Source organism: Gavialis gangeticus, unplaced genomic scaffold (genome assembly GCF_001723915.1).
Source record: "Gavialis gangeticus isolate Ggan-Ray unplaced genomic scaffold, GavGan_comp1, whole genome shotgun sequence".
Lineage (NCBI taxonomy): Eukaryota > Metazoa > Chordata > Crocodylia > Gavialidae > Gavialis > Gavialis gangeticus.
Genome location: NW_017728996.1, coordinates 50,517,296 through 50,535,168, shown reverse-complemented (window position 1 = coordinate 50,535,168; position 17,873 = coordinate 50,517,296). Strand labels below are relative to the sequence as shown.

Sequence of the window (17,873 nt, the reverse complement as noted above, 5' to 3'; positions counted from 1 at the left end):
GCATCGTATAAGTGATGTTAAAAGCCAGGCATCTAAAAGTTCATGTGGCATAAGTGACACCTATTTGCAAATAAAGGTTATAATTACAGTTGATTTTTAAGCTATAACCATTCCCCTGAACTTTGAGCTGGATATGCCATCTTCAGTGCCTTGGCTGTGCACAGCATGTTCCTGGAGCAGTATTTTCTGCCACTCTATAGGCACAATTGATGTTTGCTGAGTTTGGGGGCAATAACCCCTCCTGTTGCCATTATACTGAGGCACTCAGTGTATTCTCCCAGCTGCCTTATGGCTTGTAACTGAGTTAATGTCAGCATTGTTATTGATCTTCAATGGCTTGTTAGTGGTTCAGATTTCTCACCTTTTCATATTGCTTAGAATTAATAGACCCTCTGGACAAAATAATGTGGTACCTTGGTGCTCGTCTCTTAAAAAAATCCTTCCTTAAATTATTTCCTTGGGTCTGTTTGTTTCTTTAAAGATGATAAACATAGGGTAGGGCCTGCTTTGTTAACACAGGTCATAGTTTCAGAGTTTAACCGCAGAAGAGTCCAATAGCTCATTTAGTTTGGCACCCTCTACTGAGTGGGCCATTAAATTTCACCCAGTTATTTCTGTATTGAGTTGCATAACTCATGTTTGGCATAAACATCTCTTCCAAAGCTATCCACTTTTGATTTGAAGGCAAAGTATGAAGAATATACCATTTCCCTTCCTAGTTTGTTCCAACTGTTAATCACCTTCACATTTAAAAGGCGTACATAGTTTCTCATTTGAACTGGTCTGGTAGCATTTTATAGCTCTTTTATGTTATGCCTTTTTTTCCAGAGCCTTTTGTTGCCGTGTATTTTCTCCCTTTCAAAGAATTTTCACACTCCAATCACCTCTGTCATTTTTACAATAAACCCAATAGCTTAATGATGTTTGAGTTTCTCCTTGCATATTTTTTTCTTGGACTTTGTAGCTCTTTCTGCATGCTTCCTGGTTTTTCAGCATCCTTATAAAAATGTACCCAGAACACACTGCAGTATTTAGTATATCATTTATAAATTTTAGAAATTCTAACATTGATTTACTACTGTCTGAATGGGACCTCCAGCATGCCGCTGAATAACAATGCAGTTTTTCTTTCCACACTTGCAGATAGGTAGGGGAGTAGCTCATGCTGTTTTCTGGTGTGATTTAATAATCTAAAATAACGCCCACCCCACACGTACGCACACAATTTTATGGGGTAGCAGACTTCGTTGTATCTCTAGTGAACTACCAACACTCCCCCAAAAAAAAAATTCCAGTAAAATATTAAAACAAACTCATTTATTTGAGTTGTGAATGGCACCACTAGTCAGCAGCCCACATAAATGGGTCTTAAAGTCAGGACCTAGGTAATGCCTTTACAGAGCATATGACTTTCAACCCAAAATGAAGCTTTCTGATGTGTTTGTATGGATGCCACCCAAAGAATCCTTTAGGCATCTTCCAATAAATTACAGTAACAAAATTGCTTCCCCTGACCCAGTTGTTACATCAAGCTTAATGTCTACTCTTCACATCTTGATGCATCTCAGGTCTCATGTAGACTTGAATTAAATTAAATTAGAACAAGTTGAAGTCTGGTTTTACAATCTCTGTTTAAATGGTTTTTCCCACGGTCCCCAACAAAGTTACCTTTTTTAAGCAACGTAGCTGACAAGCAGCAAACTTGGGGAAAAAAAAAGAAAACAAATATCATTTAAAAACTGTACCTTAACCTATCTGGGAGAGAGACTTTTCTTTATGTGAACTTTAAAGTTGCTGTACTGAGCCATTGGTTGAAGTTGTGATGTAAAGTGAGGGAGTGAAAGTTAAAGGTTGAGTTTCCATCCTGTGGAATTTGAACAGTGACCACTATCCTCCTATGGTAAGTACTGTAAGAGTTGTCTGTTATTGCCTGGCATCTCACAGCATACTGTTTCATAGTCATTTAAGAAAATTCAGTTACCAGGATGAAGTAAAGTTTGAGATAATAAATTGTCCCTTTAAAAAAATCCTCTAAATCTAGCCAAACTATTGTAAACTTTCTTATTTTCTCTTCCTTGTAGACTTGAGACTTGGCATATTTTTAGTATAAATTATTATAGACCCATAAGTAATTAAGAATATCCAATGAAACAGTACTTTTCATACCCCTTTGTGTGGTGTTAAGTAGAAGCCTTTAGATTTCTAAAAACTTCTGCTACCTGCTTACAGGGAAATTGCAGAATGAGAAGCTGTTTTGTCTTCCATACATTAGCATATAACTATAAAGTACAACTGGGGTCACGTAATGTATTGTGCCAGTAACTTGTAAGATAGATATGTGCAAACAAAATATATTATTTGTTCCAAGTTTTGTCTGGTAATTCTTTTTATTCCCCCTTAGTCCTTTTACTAACTAGCGATTGCTTTCCTGCCTCAAACCTTTCTTTCCTAAAGGGAACGTGTTGAAAATACAAGTCGCCCTGGGGAGATGCAAGTGACAATCCAAAACCTGATGCCAGAGACAGTCTACATTTTTAGAGTTGTGGCTCAAAATAAACATGGCCCTGGAGAGAGTTCAATACCATTGAAGGTGGCAACGCAGCCTGAAGGTAAGCCTTTAAGTATTTCTGCCCATGCTGACTTCCATTGACCTAGATCCATAACAGACAGGAGAAATTTTTTCTTCCCCTTTTCCTGGATTTTTTTCCAGAAGAGTTGCTTCGCACAGTCTGGTTGCACTTGTTGACCTTGTTAGCTTAGATTCCAATTGACATTTTGCACATCTTTTTCATCGTACAATAATATGCTAACCTGTATTATTTATGTAACATAACATTTGGGTAATTAAAGAATGAAACATTACCATTTTTAGCCAATTTGCATTTGCAACGCATCTCAGACAATCTTACCTAATACTTCCACATTTTAAAAATGGGTTCACTGGCATTCAAATTGAGTAAATACCAATCATTTTAAGATTTAAAAACAGACATATGTTGCAATTGTCCCCCAAATCAAGTGTTTTTAAGCCCAAGAAATTCCAAGTTAAAATAATTCAAACTTGTTGACATCATGGAAACACAGTTAAGTCACTGAACTCCGTCCTATAATCATGTGATCTGTAAGCCACAGAGTTATAATTCATGTTAATACCATTATATGGTCCTAGATTAAACTAAGTTGTAAGGATGTAATAAAGAAGGGATGGGCAACCTGCGGCCCCCAAAGGACAGCAATGGCCTGCAATGACAATAACTGGCAGGGGAGAGAGGTGGCATATGGCAAGTAGGATGTCAGAATGGAGGACCTCTGGGAGGCTGCTGCTTTTCTCACCACTGAATCCACTGTTGCCTGTTGCTGTCAGCAACAGCGATCAGTGGCACTCAAGAGGCAGGGGCATGGGAGTGACCACTGGGTTTTGGAAAACGCTGCCCCACTGCATGTGGCAGCAGGGGGATCAGCAAGGGAAGCAGCCAAGTTGCCATGACAAGCCTCTCTTGGGGCTAAGCCGTGTTACTTTAGCCTCCCAGAGCACAATTAAGACAATGTTGGGCATATTGATCATTATACTTCCATACCTGGAGGTCCCCTCTGCTGTCATCTCTAAGGTTTGGAGGGGGAGGAAGGCAGAGCCTCAATCCCAGTGGGACCAGTGGGAGACAGGGGCCTTATTTCAAGTGCATTTTTTGTGAAATTATCTGAAGAATCTCCCAGTCACAGAAGATAGGATGCTAGGCTATGTACTATTTTCCAGTGAGTTGCAACTGTATGGGAGAGCTGAAGAATCTGTTTTGTTAAGCTTATTCAGGGCAAAATAAAGAGTCTGATCCAGGGAGCAAACATTTCTTAAGGGACCCTTTTTAATTACTTTTAGATCAACAACTAATTCGAAAATATTTAAAAAATTCTTTTGTTTATAGGGAGTGGGGAAGAATACGTACTCTGTTCCTCATGTATATTGGTGTTAAAATGCAGTGCCATGCATAGATACATGAGCCAGCTCAGGTCCTGGCAGCTCTGTTGTTCTGTTAGCATGGTGTTTTGTTCAGGGCAATATACCCCACTTTCTCAGTTAATGCTTAAGGATGCAACCTGAATATTGTGGTAAAGTAGATGTATAGAAGGCAAAAGGGGATTGAGCCAAAAGAAATTGGAAGGATTCTGGAAATTCTTTTCAAATATATGAAATATTTAACTGCCCTCTGAAAATCAGCATTTGGAGGAGAAAAGTCCTTTTAGGAGTAGATATGGGATAGATTTAGCTCTTGGTGCTAATTGAATGAAATAATTCGTAAGGAAATAAAGCAAACAACAGTTAGCCAGAATGCACCAGATTCAATTCTCTCCACTTCAGTAAGCAGATCTAATTAAAATTTTGTCTGTATCACTTTTATCCATGAAAGGAAGAGTTCTGTCTTCCAGGAAGTTATTTCCTCAGCCAGGCAAGTATCTGCTGATGGACACAGAATGCATTTTTTGTACAATACTTTTTAGAGCCCTTATTGCTTCAAACTGTTGTATAGAGGAGTATTTATAGGGAGGTGCAAGTCTGATAGGCATCACATTAGCTGAGGGAAAGAAAAATCTTTAAGATTAGCTCTTTTGTCTCGGGTACAAAGCTGAAAATAGGGGGCACTTGAAAATAATTTTGATGGATTATCAGGCCTTTTAACATCACTAACATATTTTCTAAACATAATTATTAATACACTCACAAGCACAAAAAAATTCACAATATTCTGCCTGAAGTCTCATCGTCTATACCCATCTGTATTTGATTCATTCTCAGGTGGACCCTTGCATATACCATCTTAGCCTTAAGACTAATTTGCAAAAAAGCACCAAGCAGGGGGAGGACCCATCTACCTCTTGCATTCAGTACTTTTCAGGGATTCAAGCAGGATGTGCTTGGATCATGCTGCAGGCATCTTAAGTCTGCTTAGGCTGCTAGTAGGTGGAATATGATCTGGTTTGAAGTGTCCAGTTTCATACCATTCCTCAGATCTGCACTTTGGATTGCTAGATTTGATTGTTTGCTGCAGACTGAGCTTTCCTGGGCATATTGATAAGTTCCTGAAAAGGTTTGGTGGTTCTCTGTGTCCCAAGACTAATACATTTTATTGTACTTAATATATTGTCTGTTAATGGGCAGAGAATGCAAGGAAATGGTTAAATTGCTGCTACTTATCGATGAATATGTACCAGATTTGTTATGCTAGTCGGTTTTGAAAGTAATATTTATTCTGCAGACATTTGCAAGTTGAAGGATAAGAAATATAATGCATAAAATCAACTGGGTTTAAATACACAGATAATAAAGCGTATTTAATGACATGCATTTAATCTTTCATATTTACTCAAATATTAGATAACCCTGAATATTAGCCAAACCCCTCCCCCCAGTAATGTACTAATTTGTTATACTTTTCCAAGTATTTAACTTAATTATTGGAGGTTTGGCTTGAATTTGTCCCCCTTCCACTGCTACAGCAGGGAAAATAAATTTTGGAAGGAGTCCGGTGGCTCCCTTGCCCCCTGCATCCCAAGCCTCTTTCTCCTGCAGCCCCTTCTTCCCCTGCTCCATTTAATGTCAGACCTGCTCTCCCTGAGCATGTAAAAGTGGGGGGCAAATTGGAAAGCACTAACTTGGAAATCAACATGTTTGCAGTAATTTAGTTTGTCTAGAATTGATGCATTTTACCTTTTTTAAAACTGCTGCAAATTCTAGCACAGGTATTCCATAAACACACTATTAAGCAGCACTTTTGTACATGCTTTATATATAGTACAAACTGTGTATGATATTAGTCCAAAGCCAAAAGGATCATGATTTGCCATATAGTTTACTGGGCTGGGTCCCAACAGTCAACAGCATTTTAAGCCATGGTGACCCCATTGCTTGGCACTGCTCAGTATGAGTGTATATTCCAGATACTCCCCCCAACAAAGGACCCATGTGCTAATTACCACATCCCACCCCACCCCAATGACTGGAACTGGGTATTCTTGTCCTGGGATCCTCCAGAAATTTATCTGCAGATAAGACTTAGGGCAGCGTGGTACAGGTCCACCTCATGGAGGGCAGGGCCATATTAATCATATGCAACAAGCTGAGAGAGGGGATGATAGAGAGATTCTGGGTGAACTGTTGAGGAGCCCTGTTTGGTGATGTTTGTTAGGCATTCAAGGCCAGTGAAGAAACAGGAATTTTTTGAATGGGGGAAAAAAAGGCACAGCTCAGCTGTGGAAGTGAAGAGGAAGTAAAAATATATTCAGTATAGTGGCTCACCATGACCTGAAAATAGTTGGCACTGAGTGCAGTGGGCACTAGCATATATTTTCTTTACGTGGGCTTCAGTAATCTTTCCTTGTGGTAGGTTCTTATCAGTACGTTTGCCCAATGTGGACCACATGTTTAAAGTCATGCTCAGTGTTGGCTGCATTAATTAACTTCATAGTTGGTTTCCATTTTTGAGCATGTTAATGGTAGCAATTTAATTATAGACAATGTATTTAATAGGTTTCATTGTATGTGAATATAAGACAAGGACGCTTTTTCCCTGTGTTGATTGAGGAAAAACCTTGTCTTTTATATTTAAGTAAAGATGGTATTAGGTAACCATATCACATCCTTATCATAAACATTTTTTTGGTTCTGAAGCTAAGAGTTTCTTCCAGGAAGGAAAGCCTTATAATTGAATGTTAGAAAAATGTCCGCTTGTCTACAACCTAAAAAGCAGTTCATTTTATGAGGTACATAAGATATTTCTAATTGTGTTAAGTCTTTTAGGAGGTGGAATTTAATCATCTCTATCTAGAAAAAATGGCTAAGATGATCAGTACTTCACTAATCAGACATAGCCAATTAGAGAATTGATGACTATTCTGAATGTTGCCCAGTTTCAATATACTATTTGAAATATAATTTTATTACTTGGCTTTCAAAAATACCCTTTTTATCATGTTTTCAGGACTTGCCCCCAACATATTTAGTGTAAAATTGAGTGTTCAGATCAGTGAACTTACAGTAGTTCCATGTCTTCATTCCAGTTCAACTTCCTGGTCCAGCACCCAACATTCGAGCATATGCCAACTCTCCCACTTCAATCACTGTCACCTGGGAAACGCCATTGTCTGGCAATGGAGAAATTCAGAACTACAAGCTTTATTACATGGAAAAGGGGATGGATAATGAGCAGGTATGATGGATCTCTGGACAGTTTATAATGCCATTTAATTCTGGTTAGACATTATACAGTTGTAGTAATTGCATGTCATTTAGCAACCTACTGGTAATTGAACTCATTAGGCCTGATCTAGACATCTCTTGCACCAGCTTCACTAAAATTGTTTTAAAAATAGGTTATGTTAAGCAGATATAATCTCATGAGTGGAGGTTCTTACCATTTTACAATGGTGCAGCATACAGTAACTGCTTTTCTAGCTGGGTTTGCATTGGTTTAGCCAAATTATTGTTTTAAAAACTGTAACTGGTCCAACTGTTGTATGGAAACAAAACCTTAGACTGGCAAATATCAGTAGGTTAATACGAACTGGATTCGGAAGGAGTAGGAAGGTCTGAGTTACAACTCAGAAAGCTTTAAGAGACTCAGGCCTAAATAAAAAAAAAAACAACCCTCTGAGATTTGGGCTCGTTCGATGAGCTTTAGTTAAAGCACCCTTGCTGCCATTTTAGAGTGCAGGGACACTGGTACACGAGATGCTGTAGTGCTTTAATTAGAGTGGCTCTTGGAGCCACTCTAATTAAAGTCTCCCCCACCCCCCTTTCCCCGAGCATGTGTAAAAATGCCCATTAACTCAGGATATGTGAAGTAGACTAGCAAAAAAAATTGGTGATAGATTCACTTGTAATCTATTTTACTGAAAACCATAACCTCCACTAATTTAGTTGATGATTTCCATGTGATCTCTAACCTTGGCAAATTGTTATTATTTTGATTGCTTAAACTCAGTAGCCAGTCATTTGATCTGATATTTCAGAGAAAGCAGGGAGGATCCTGCTAAGTGACTAAGCTTCCTGGACTTGAAACATTATAGCAGCAATGTTGTAGACTTCGACTTGGCCATAGGAGACTGAGAGTTAATCCTAGCCTCTCAATTACTCATCCCCACTCACCTGGGATTCCAGCTAAACAATAATTGCAAGAACAGTTGAACATACTATTTAAAATGTTAATGCAAATTTAAGACGTTAACCTTTGACTGAATCTGTTGTATCCCTGAACTAAAATAAATGGCATTACTTTTGTTTTTGTTAGTTCCATCCCACTGTTCAAAGTGGAAGCATTAGCATGTGATAAATAAGTTTGTCAGATCCATTTTCAGTAAGAGATCTCCTCTCCGCTTGGTACAATTCAATTTTTTTTCAGTATTATGCTGTACACTGCATAATTACTGTTGTTTTTGTAAACCTACTATTCAAATATGAACTTTTCAAACCAGAGCTTGTATCTGCTGTTGGCTTAAACAGATTCCACCACAGTGGGACCTCAATGCTTTGAGCATTATGACACTGTAAATAAAAACATGATAGATTCAGCATTGTTTTTAGTTCACATCTATGTTGGTTTATGCCCAGGATGTTGATGTGGGAGGTCACTCCTACACCATTAATGGCTTGAAGAAATACACAGAGTATAGCTTCCGAGTGGTGGCCTACAATAAACATGGCCCTGGAGTGTCTACCCAAGATGTTGTTGTGCGAACGCTGTCAGATGGTGAGTTGCTTTAATCCAGTTTTCTTGTGGAAGACATTATCTCTTTTGGTTAAACTGATTTTTAACCATAGAAACCTTCAGGAATTTTCTGTTGCCTTATGTCAGGGTGGTAAGACTGCTTCATGTGGTCATGCATGCTGAATAAACTTCATTGACCTTGTCCACACTGGTTGGAAGGAAATTACTATACCTACAAAAGCAGCTGGTTTTATATTAGTAAGTCTACAGGTTCCATAATGTCAACAGCATTAGTTCGCTTCATGGGCAAATGGGTCTACAAAATATTTAAAAAAAAAACAACAGGGGCAGAATACTATTGAGCCCAGAAATTCCAGCTTATTTTTTTTAACTCTCATAATTTATTATGTGTTAACAGACTTTCTATTAAGTGTTTGATTTTTAATTGTGTTAATAGATAGCAGTCTTGCATAATAAACTTTAGCTTGGCATAAATGCTCATATATGAATGATAACTCCCCCAAGCTGCATCTTAAAATTGATGGATGAATAGCAGTAGTGACACAAACAGCACAGCTATGATAAATTTATGGTTTCTTTGATTCATAATTCTGTACCGTGATTTTTCCCTGTATTTTTCTTTCCTATTTTCTCTTTAAAAATTCACTTGCTAAGTCTGCTTAGTTGTCAGAGAAAAACACTATGTATTTTTGTTCTGGTTCCCATGTGGATATTGTTAAATCGGTTGTTTATAATACTAGAAAAACTGCCTGCTTTTAGTATTTCAGGCAAGACAAATGGAAGTGGATGTGAGTAAATGGGGATCTATGAAAAATTGGTCACAGTTAATACTAACTTCTGCCTATAATATTTAGGTATGAAATACATTTGTAATTATTTTTCTTTTACGAGCTGTTTTTAGACACCATCTTCCTTTGTCTGGTCCTTTCTCACTATTTGAAAGCAGATTCCCCTTGCAGAAAATTTTCAGCTTGTTTTGTTTTTTTCCTTTTAAACTATGTTAGTGCTTATTAAAGAATACAAGGCGTGATCGTCAGTTATGCTGATTTCAGTTCAGGTCAGCTGGAAAGGGAGAAGCAGAAAAAAAATCGGTCTGTATATCAGCCTTCCCTAGTTATGAGGTTAGTTAGGAGCCTGACCAGTTCCCAGTGTAAATCGCAGTAACTGTAGGTCTGCTCTTCACAAATGCTATCTGGAATGGTCCTGTAGGAACTGTTCTTCTGGCATAGGATCATCAGAGCATAGGGTACTCTGGTCCTTATCACTCTCAACTGAACACCGTAATGAAGAATAGAAGGTTGGAAAGCAGCAGCAAACTTTGCTGAGAGCTCCGACCCCTCCTTTTCCATGAATAGATTGACTTAAACCCCCTGGTATACCGTTTTCCTTGTGCAGAATATCACTGGTCAGAATGTCCAATCTGGATACCCTGAGGAGTTAGGCACCTGCATACATGTCTCGCCTCTGAAAGGTGCTGAGTATCAGTCTCCTATTGAAATCTGTGTAAATTATAGATTATCAGTAACTTGGAACCTCAGATTGTTTTTATTTAGGTGCATAATGATAGGTAATGGGGTTAAAAAATTACATCCTACATCATGGCAAAATGCTCCTTATGTGAACAGTTACTCTATATCGTATTTAGGTTAGGGCACCATCATCAGTGTATCAAACATGATCTAAGGCAAGAGGGGTTTGTACTTTATATAAGGACTGGTATCTGGCAGGAATCATAGCGTTTATATAGTTTTTGAGGAATAACCTTTTAAAATGTTTCTAGTTCCCAGTGCTCCACCCCAGAATCTGTCCCTGGAAGTCCGCAATTCCAAGGTAAGATGTTGTGCATTTGCTGTTCTTAAAGGTAAAGATGAAAGTAGATTGGTCCTAGATCACCCAAAATTTAGGGCCTTTTAGGGTCTTACTTCAAACCACTCCACCCAGTCTAGCAGGCTTTTCCATGTACCTTTTCACAGCAATCCCAATCCTATAATATCTCTGAAAATACCTCGGTTTGGGGCATGGCTTTTTTATCTGAATCACCTGGGCCCTCTGTATCTGTATTTTCTTAATTTCCAATCCTTTGAACAACTTTATCAGTTTTAGTATAACTGTGAGGTCTTGTTCACAGTGCCTGGAGGTTTCCATTCACTTTTATATGCTCTAAAGACCACTTCTTAATCTGTGGTTTAGAGCAGTATAAACTCCACTGGGGGTTAAGAATACAACATACATCTAAATGGGAGACAGGCGGTGGCAATGGGTTAACTTGATGTAGAGGTTGATTATTAGGGAAAAGAGAAGTTCAGATCAGACAGAAGAGCCTGAGGCGCCAGAGCTAAAACCTGTTCCCAGTGCTCATTAACTACTGCTGTGTGTGTGTGCGCATGTGACTATGGCTTCCTGGGTGGTCTAGAATAATGCGCTCATCCTTTTTTATTTTATTTATTAAGATTTTAGAATTTGAGTATTTTTGCAGGTTAGTTATCAACTCTTTCCTCAACCTCTTTTTTCACCTTTTCTTTTTATATGGGACAGCACTTCAATCAAACTGGTAATGCATGCAGCATTAGCAATAGAACAGTCTGATTGGCTGAAGGGGAGGCAGTGAATTGTAATATGTTTTGCCTTCTACAGAGCATCATGGTACATTGGCAGCCCCCTCCTCCTGGTACCCACAATGGTCAAATCACTGGCTACAAAATTCGCTACCGTAAAGTTTCTCGTAAGAGTGATGTAACAGAGAGCATCGGCGGGACACAGATTTTTCAGCTAATTGAAGGTGGGTTGTTTTATGTTATCCAAAACCTGAAAGAAGCAGCATTTAAAATGTGTTTCTCAGGATTTCATAGTTTCATAGTTTCTAGGGTCAGAAGGGACCTGAGTAGATCATCTAGTCCGACCCCCTGCCATGGCAGGAAAGAAATTTGAAGTGGTGCTGACTATTTCTTAGGGAGGGAGGGCTATTGCTTCTTGCCTTCACACGTGATCTGAAAATATTTTAAGTGAATGAACTGAATTAATTTGGGACAGCATGAGACAATGGTTAGGGCAAAGTGAAGTCAGGTGTCCTGATTCTGCCACAGTCTTGCTGTGTGAACTGAACTGGACTGAACTGACTTTTATTTTTAGATAGATATCCATGATATATTGCTTTTGCCAAGAAAGATAAAATGACACCCTAACTAAATGAGCAGGTGCTTAACAGGATGTATGGTTTGTTCTTAGACCTGCCAGCTCTGACTCTTAATGTGTTCTAGTGGATGCTGTGAGAAGAGCAAGGGCTGGCTGGTTTGTATTTAAAACACAAAGAACCAAAACATTTGGTTCAATCCCCACGTCATAGAATCAATACAATTAGTAAATGTAAACTCAGTGTTGCTTTAAATATCGATGGATGGCTTTCAGGGAATTTTTTTTCCTTCGGAACTAGCATCTACAATCCAAATGTTGCAGCATTCTGCTTTTGTATGGAAACAATAAAGCAAAACCGATTAGGAAATTGTTTACAGGTGAAAGTAAAACTGACCTGTCTCCATAGAGCTAATATAATAACCACTATACAATGCAAAACAAGTATTGACTTTTAGCTCAGATTGCTTAGGGATTGCTCTGCTGAATGTAAAGATGTATATCTCGTATTTAAAAATAACAACACAAACCAAGATGCTACTTATTGCAACTGGGGAAGCTCTTATTATTCATAGGCATAGCTGATAAATGAGTGTATTAAGCTTGAGTGTATCTTCATATTATTTTGATTATAGCTTGTGGACTTGGATAAATAAGGAATTAATTCCTTGTATATACTTTGGTGGTTAATTATGTGGTATTAGATGTAGAAATTTAGTTATAGAATTGTAAAGCATTCCACCATGCTGATGAAAAGCTTAATAACCTGTAAAGCAAAGCCATTCATTCATCAATTGACTGTATATGCTGCAAACAACCCTCATGCTGTTCTGCCATTGACCTACAGAGAAGGTCTCCATAGTGCCATAGTCCTGGACATCTCCTGTCACAGTCTAGCTGTTACACCACAATTTGTGTCAGTCTCCTCTACTGGAGTTCGCACTGTGAAAAGCACTGATTTCCATTTCTGACCTCAGGTTATGCTCAAGCAGCAGTCTCAAGGGTGAAAGGCCAGAACATAATGCAGTTAACTTCCTGGCTCTGTTTCAGGCTTGACCCATACTATGTTACAGCAGCAGCTACAACAAGTGCTTCCATCCATTTACTTTCACATTAACACGCTCTTACGGTCAGATTGGTGGGATTCTTGATGTCTTTAATTATAAATTGTGATTCTTTCTATGCGCAGCTGGAGCTCCTATTTTAATAACTTGCATGTTGTTTGTGTATTAGGTCTTGAGCGAGGTACAGAATACAGCTTCCGGGTGGCTGCCTTAACAATCAATGGTACAGGACCAGCTACTGACTGGATATCAGCGGAAACTTTTGAGAGTGACTTGGATGGTAAGGACATAACTAGGTAGCATACTTGTCATTTTAAAGTCCTCTCAGTATCTTAGAAATGTAGCTACAAATATGACTCCATTCTTCCAAGACAAACATGATTTTGTTCTGTAACATTTACTTTATGGGACTGATGCAATGGGACTATGAATTTTATTTATACATAAGTTAAATAGTAAAATAAAGTTCCCATCAGGTCTAGATAGTGGCCTGAAAACTGAAAATGGAATACTGTCCCAGTACTTCTTTATTTTCTGCAGTAAGTAATAGCTTATTACATAATGGTAGTGCCAAATAAGAATGTCTAGATTTTGACCTTAATCATCCAGATGTTCACACACCACAGAACGGGATGAATACTTTTCCTAGATTAAAGTCTGAAATATGATTATTTTTACAGTACCTGAAGCATGCTAGTGTCTTACAAAATGAAGCAAGACACAGTTCATAGTTTATTGTTTTGATTCTGAAATGAGCAGTGCTTTGGCAGGGTAGGATACAGCATTATAGCATGTCTATATGAGACATTTATTGTGCAGTTGACTAATTAACTGAGTAATAAATGTTTCAGCATCTGCACATGCGCCCCATTAGGGCACCGGTCAGGTGAGTCCTGAGGCTGCTGTGACCATTGGAGCGTCTTAGATGCTGTAGCAACCCTCCTCCACTCTGCCCTGTTTGGCTAGCTTTGTGCACTCTGTCTGTGGAAGCTCCGTCCAATTCTTAATATTGGTTCCCCAGCTCTTCTTGGGTCTACCTCTTTTTCTCTTTCCCTCCACTGTGCCCTGCATTATGAAGTTGGCAAGGGTGTCCAGCCTTCTCATGATGTGTCCATACCATTGCAGGTTCCTTCATCACACAACCTCCAACCATTCATAGGTTCCAATTTCTTTACTGATTTGCTGCTTGACAGATTCATTGGTCTGGTGCTCAGTGTACGAGACATACAGCAGTCTCCTAAAGCAGCATGTTTCAAATGCCTCAGTTCTGTTCTCTGACTACTTATTAAGCGCCCATGCCCCACAACCATAAAGCATCATAAAGATGACCACAGCATGCGGCAAATGCAAACTGCTAGGCCCTGTACACAGCAGGGTTTGAGACGTAAGCACTCATGGGGGAAGGAGCAAAAGCCAGAAAATACAAGCATGGAAGAGAGATGCGTTTAGAAGGGTAACAGGAAGATGTAATACATGCTTTATTGGGTTCACACTCTAATGATGTTCTTCTCTCTTCCTTTCTTTCACATGTTCCCTCAGGAAATGTAGGCATGCAAAGACAGCATTTGACTGGCAATGGTTAGGTTTCTATACTGAAGCTTTCTGAAAAAGAGGTTAAATAGTTTCAGAGTAGTCTAGGAATGCAGTATAGGAATGTGTCTTCTAATAGGAATTAAATCCTATAAACTATGTTGAAAATTGTAACCTGAATCTCCAGGATAGATTTGAATGAGGAAAAGTGTGTTTTATTGGGCTTATTCTAGTATCTAACTAAATACTATTAAAGTTGGCAAGTAGTATGGTTCTTTTCTTAAAAGTGCCTCTTATTTCAAGGTAGAACTCTTTGAAATTGCACGGTGATATTGTGATTAAGGATAACCAGCATGGCTTCATTTAATGAGTGGAAGGTAGTGATTAACTAAGCTGTTGGTGATCCTTTCATGATATATAGCTGCAATGATAAAAGAAGGAAATTCAGCAGTTGGAGTATACTTTAGAGTTCAAGAAGCATATAAAAAGACATCGCATTTGAGATGAATGTGAAAGGCAGAGTCACAAAATTAAGGAACCTAGAGAGGTGACTTTGTAGCTTAAGATAGGTAGAAAAAAGATAGTCCTAGATGGAAATTTCACGTTAAGAATTATATGTGGTGTTTCCTCGGGTCAGTTTTAAATCACAAGTTAATTTTACATCTTTTTTTTTTTTCTTCCTTCTTTTTCATAAAAAGCAATCATAAGCCTAGCTTTACTTGGCTAGTGGAAGATCCCTTTACATATCTTTTCGATAGCATACAACCACCATATGCTTCCTGCACTACGCACCGTCTTTTGTATACTGGTTTTGCTGGAGCCTCTCTCACCCAGCTGATCTCCAGTTGCTGGAAAGTCCTTTTTCAGAAGGTCATACTTCTGCTCTAGATGGACTTTCACATTTCTAGAATTTCTTTCACCAAATTCCCAAACTTCAGAGGGTAGATCAAACCAATGTATACAAAGTGTTCTCCTCGGGCCATTCCTTCTACCTTGTGTTGGAGCAGCTTGTGGGTCACTCTAACTCAAATAGGCAGCGTGCTGCAAAAAATGTAGTTGTGGATCATGTGACCTAGCAGCAATCTAGCCAGGCAGCAGCAAAGAGGTTGGATTGTAGGAGAGCCCCTATATTTGGCATATGCTAGGTGAACTTTGCCTCTGACACAGAACTAGTTGTGCCATCTTTAGACTCAAATTGTACCAGCAGTGCTGTGCAAAACTGCCACACAGTGGAAGAAGTATCTTCTTATAGCAGTGGCTTTCAGCCTTTTTTTATTTGTGGACCCCTAAGAAATTTTGCAAGGGGGTACGGACTCCTTTAGTGTGCGTATGCACATACTTTTGATGTGATACTCTTTCATGGACCCCTTAGACATAGTCTGTGAACCCCAGAGGTCCACAAACCACAGATTGAAAACCACTGCCCTATGGTCTTAATCTCTAGTGTTTAATTATGAGTGGTATAAGAGAGAAATGTTAACAATTGTGTTGAGTTTCCTAGTTGTTGAAAATCTGCCTTTTATGTTCAAGTTCCATGTAACTGTGTATCTTATACTCTCAGTGGAAAGGGCACAGATTTATTGGTTTGAAAATCAGTTAGTTTTAGTTGCCAAAATCCAGGTAGGCTCCATACTCGGGTAGCATTTATCAAAAATAATAAAAAAGCACTTTCCTTTTGAATCATAGTTAACAGTACTTTGTCAGAGGGTAATGCCAGCATTGTATTTAAAGACCAAAAACCTCAACAGTCACAGAATTTGAGATTTCAGTTGCATAAAAGTTATAATGTAAAGGCACTTGTACAAACTTTTATTTTTCTTTTAAACATATGGATTGCAATGCACCATATACTGAAAATCCTTGGCTCTGGTAATGCAATATGGTATTTGGTCAATATAACGTAACAGAAAGGAATGAATACATGGTGTGGGTGTGTGTGACTCTTGCTTTTGTTTCTCTAATAAACCAATATAGATAATTTTTAATAATATGTTGTTGATATAGTTAAAGTTTAAACTTGTAATTTCAGACACCCATATAGGAACTGATTCTCAATTATACCCCTGCTGTTTTACACCACTCTGAAAATGGGAATAAATGTGATTTATGTCTACTTCATAGGGCCTCAGTTGGTGTGTCTACATGTGCATTAATGCACCTTTTCTAAAGCCCATTAAATTTAGTACCTCCAGTGTGAGGTACTAAATGAATGCACATTAGGCTCTGCTATGTGCAGTAGTACATTTGTACTCTTTTTGGGTGATGCTTAATGCACAGTAGACTATTTTACTGCTCATTAGCATAATGTCATGGATTTTATGTGATACTTTAATGTGCAGTAAACTAGTGTATTGCACATTAAAGCACACATGTAGACATGCCCAGTGTAAATGAAAATTGGATCATTACAATTTTACATTAGCATTTATATGGTTATGCAGGGATCAGAGGGGAGAGCCTTGGTGCAGAGCACACGCATAAAACAAATCCGTTGTGCTATTTTGATTTCCAAATGTATTGATTGTTTTTAATGAAAAATTCTCATTTTAGCATTGCATTAATGTGGGTTTTTTTTGTTTTTTTTTTGCATTTAATACTTGTGAAATTTAATTGTCTGCTTTTTATTGCAGCCCATTAATCCCTTTAGTTGAGGCAAACCAATAGGCATATTCTGATTCAAGACACTGTTGCACTGCAGTTGGTTACCTATTTTCAGTAAATACAACACAGATCATAAAGTGAGAAACGCTAAAGGCAGCAGCCAACAGAACTATCTGAAATGATTTCTCTTTTGGAGGAGGGGGGTTGTGCCTTGTCTTCTATTTGAAATATTTTCTATCTGCTGCTGCACTAGCGATTCTGTTGGGCTGATGTAGTAATGCAAAGTAAGAAAAGACTGTTCTTCCTCTCTTCCAGGTATAGGTACAGACAAATATAAAGGTGGTTTAGTTCAAGTTTCAGTTAAGAATGGGGGCATAAGCCCTTCATTGCATATACTTTGGTGCTAACTTACATAAGTGCTGTGGAAGTTTTTCGGTTTAGCAGCACAATTCTGATGTAGGTATTGGATTGGGGTTGAATGTTTGCCATCAGTAGTTGACAGATTCCACAGGTACTCATTTCTGATGATGTGTCAGCACACATAACTCCCCTTTACATTAATGGCTTGGTAAGTATGTAAAGAGGCCCCATGGATTTAGAGGGACTGCAAAATTGAAGTGCACCGGACAGCGCTGAAGTGATTTCTTTAACAGATGGAATACCCAAGTTATTGGCAGTTGTTAAAACTGTGAAATCTGCTTAAATCTACAGTGAAGACATAATTCTTTGTTTGTGACCATCAAATGTGTTGTCATGGAGATGATTTTGATGCTAAAGTCAGCTGTGTAAGCTGCATTGCATTAACATGCAGGAAAATGAAGATTGGCTGTGG

General features: G+C 38.4%; 1 protein-coding gene across 1 annotated transcript in view; it reads left to right on the top strand.

Moving 5' to 3' along the window:
- The window catches only part of NEO1 (neogenin 1), a 321,940-nt gene that overhangs the window by 223,812 nt on the left and 80,255 nt on the right, over nt 1-17,873 (top strand). Inside the window, exons 9-14 of the mRNA XM_019503843.1 lie at nt 2,455-2,609; nt 7,051-7,199; nt 8,600-8,738; nt 10,498-10,547; nt 11,352-11,496; nt 13,080-13,190. Of these exons, the coding sequence (XP_019359388.1) occupies nt 2,455-2,609; nt 7,051-7,199; nt 8,600-8,738; nt 10,498-10,547; nt 11,352-11,496; nt 13,080-13,190 (749 nt within the window). The remainder of the gene's footprint in view (nt 1-2,454; nt 2,610-7,050; nt 7,200-8,599; nt 8,739-10,497; nt 10,548-11,351; nt 11,497-13,079; nt 13,191-17,873) is intronic.